We start from the raw sequence: 709 nt of genomic DNA, 5'->3' as shown, positions 1-709 counted from the left end.
GGGGTGGGGAGAGACGCGTATGAAGATGTGAGGTGCGGGGCGGAGGAGGGTGGATTGTAGTTGCAGCCGGCGTGGCGCGGGCTGTGTGAGGGAACACGGCAGCAGCCGCAGCATGCAAACAGGCACTTCGGCCGCGCGGCCGCCTTCTCAGGAACGGAGGCTTCGTGGCTGCAGGGGCGCAGGGACGCCCTGCGCGCCGCGCGCGCACCGAAGGGCTGGCGTTCTTCTTCCTGCCGCCGCCCGCCACCAGGCCGCCGAGCCGGCTGCCCGCCTCGCTGTCGCCGCCGCGCCCGCTCTGCAGGAGCTCGGCCAGCCTGCAGGGACAGCGCCCCGGTTGCCCAGGTTGAGGAGCAAAGAGACCTGAGCACCTGCACAGCCCCAAAACCAGCATCAACGAGCACCGCGGCGCCACGCCCACTCCCCAAAACCTAGTGCCAATGCGTCTCTCTTCCACAGCCATTGTCTCGCGCCACGGTCCCGTGAGCCGCGCCGCGAGCCGCGCCGTTGCCAGCGATACCAAACCCCAGGCCTCCCATGCGGCGCAGGTGCTCACTGCATGCAGTTGCAGGTGAGCGTGTCCAGCAGGCTCTGTATCGTGGTGGGGTCCCCCGTGAGGCACAGCTGGCGCTCCTCCAGGTCAACGGGGGTCTGGGTGTACACCACCAGGCTGTCACGCCCGATGGTGGACCACCTGTTGGGGGGTGGGGGG

General features: G+C 69.5%; 1 protein-coding gene across 1 annotated transcript in view; it reads right to left on the bottom strand.

The window, feature by feature from the left end:
* Nucleotides 1-549: 549 nt before the first annotated feature.
* Nucleotides 550-709, bottom strand: part of MNEG_9719 (hypothetical protein) — a gene marked incomplete at both ends in the record, with an annotated part of 698 nt that continues 538 nt past the window's right edge. The window contains one exon of the mRNA XM_014041810.1: nt 550-691. Coding sequence (XP_013897264.1) covers nt 550-691 — 142 coding nt within the window. The remainder of the gene's footprint in view (nt 692-709) is intronic.

This window comes from Monoraphidium neglectum (genome assembly GCF_000611645.1).
Source record: "Monoraphidium neglectum strain SAG 48.87 unplaced genomic scaffold scaffold02038, whole genome shotgun sequence".
Classification (NCBI taxonomy): Eukaryota; Viridiplantae; Chlorophyta; class Chlorophyceae; order Sphaeropleales; family Selenastraceae; genus Monoraphidium; species Monoraphidium neglectum.
The sequence above is the reverse complement of the archived record's forward strand: the minus strand, read 5'-3'. Positions and strand labels throughout refer to the sequence as shown.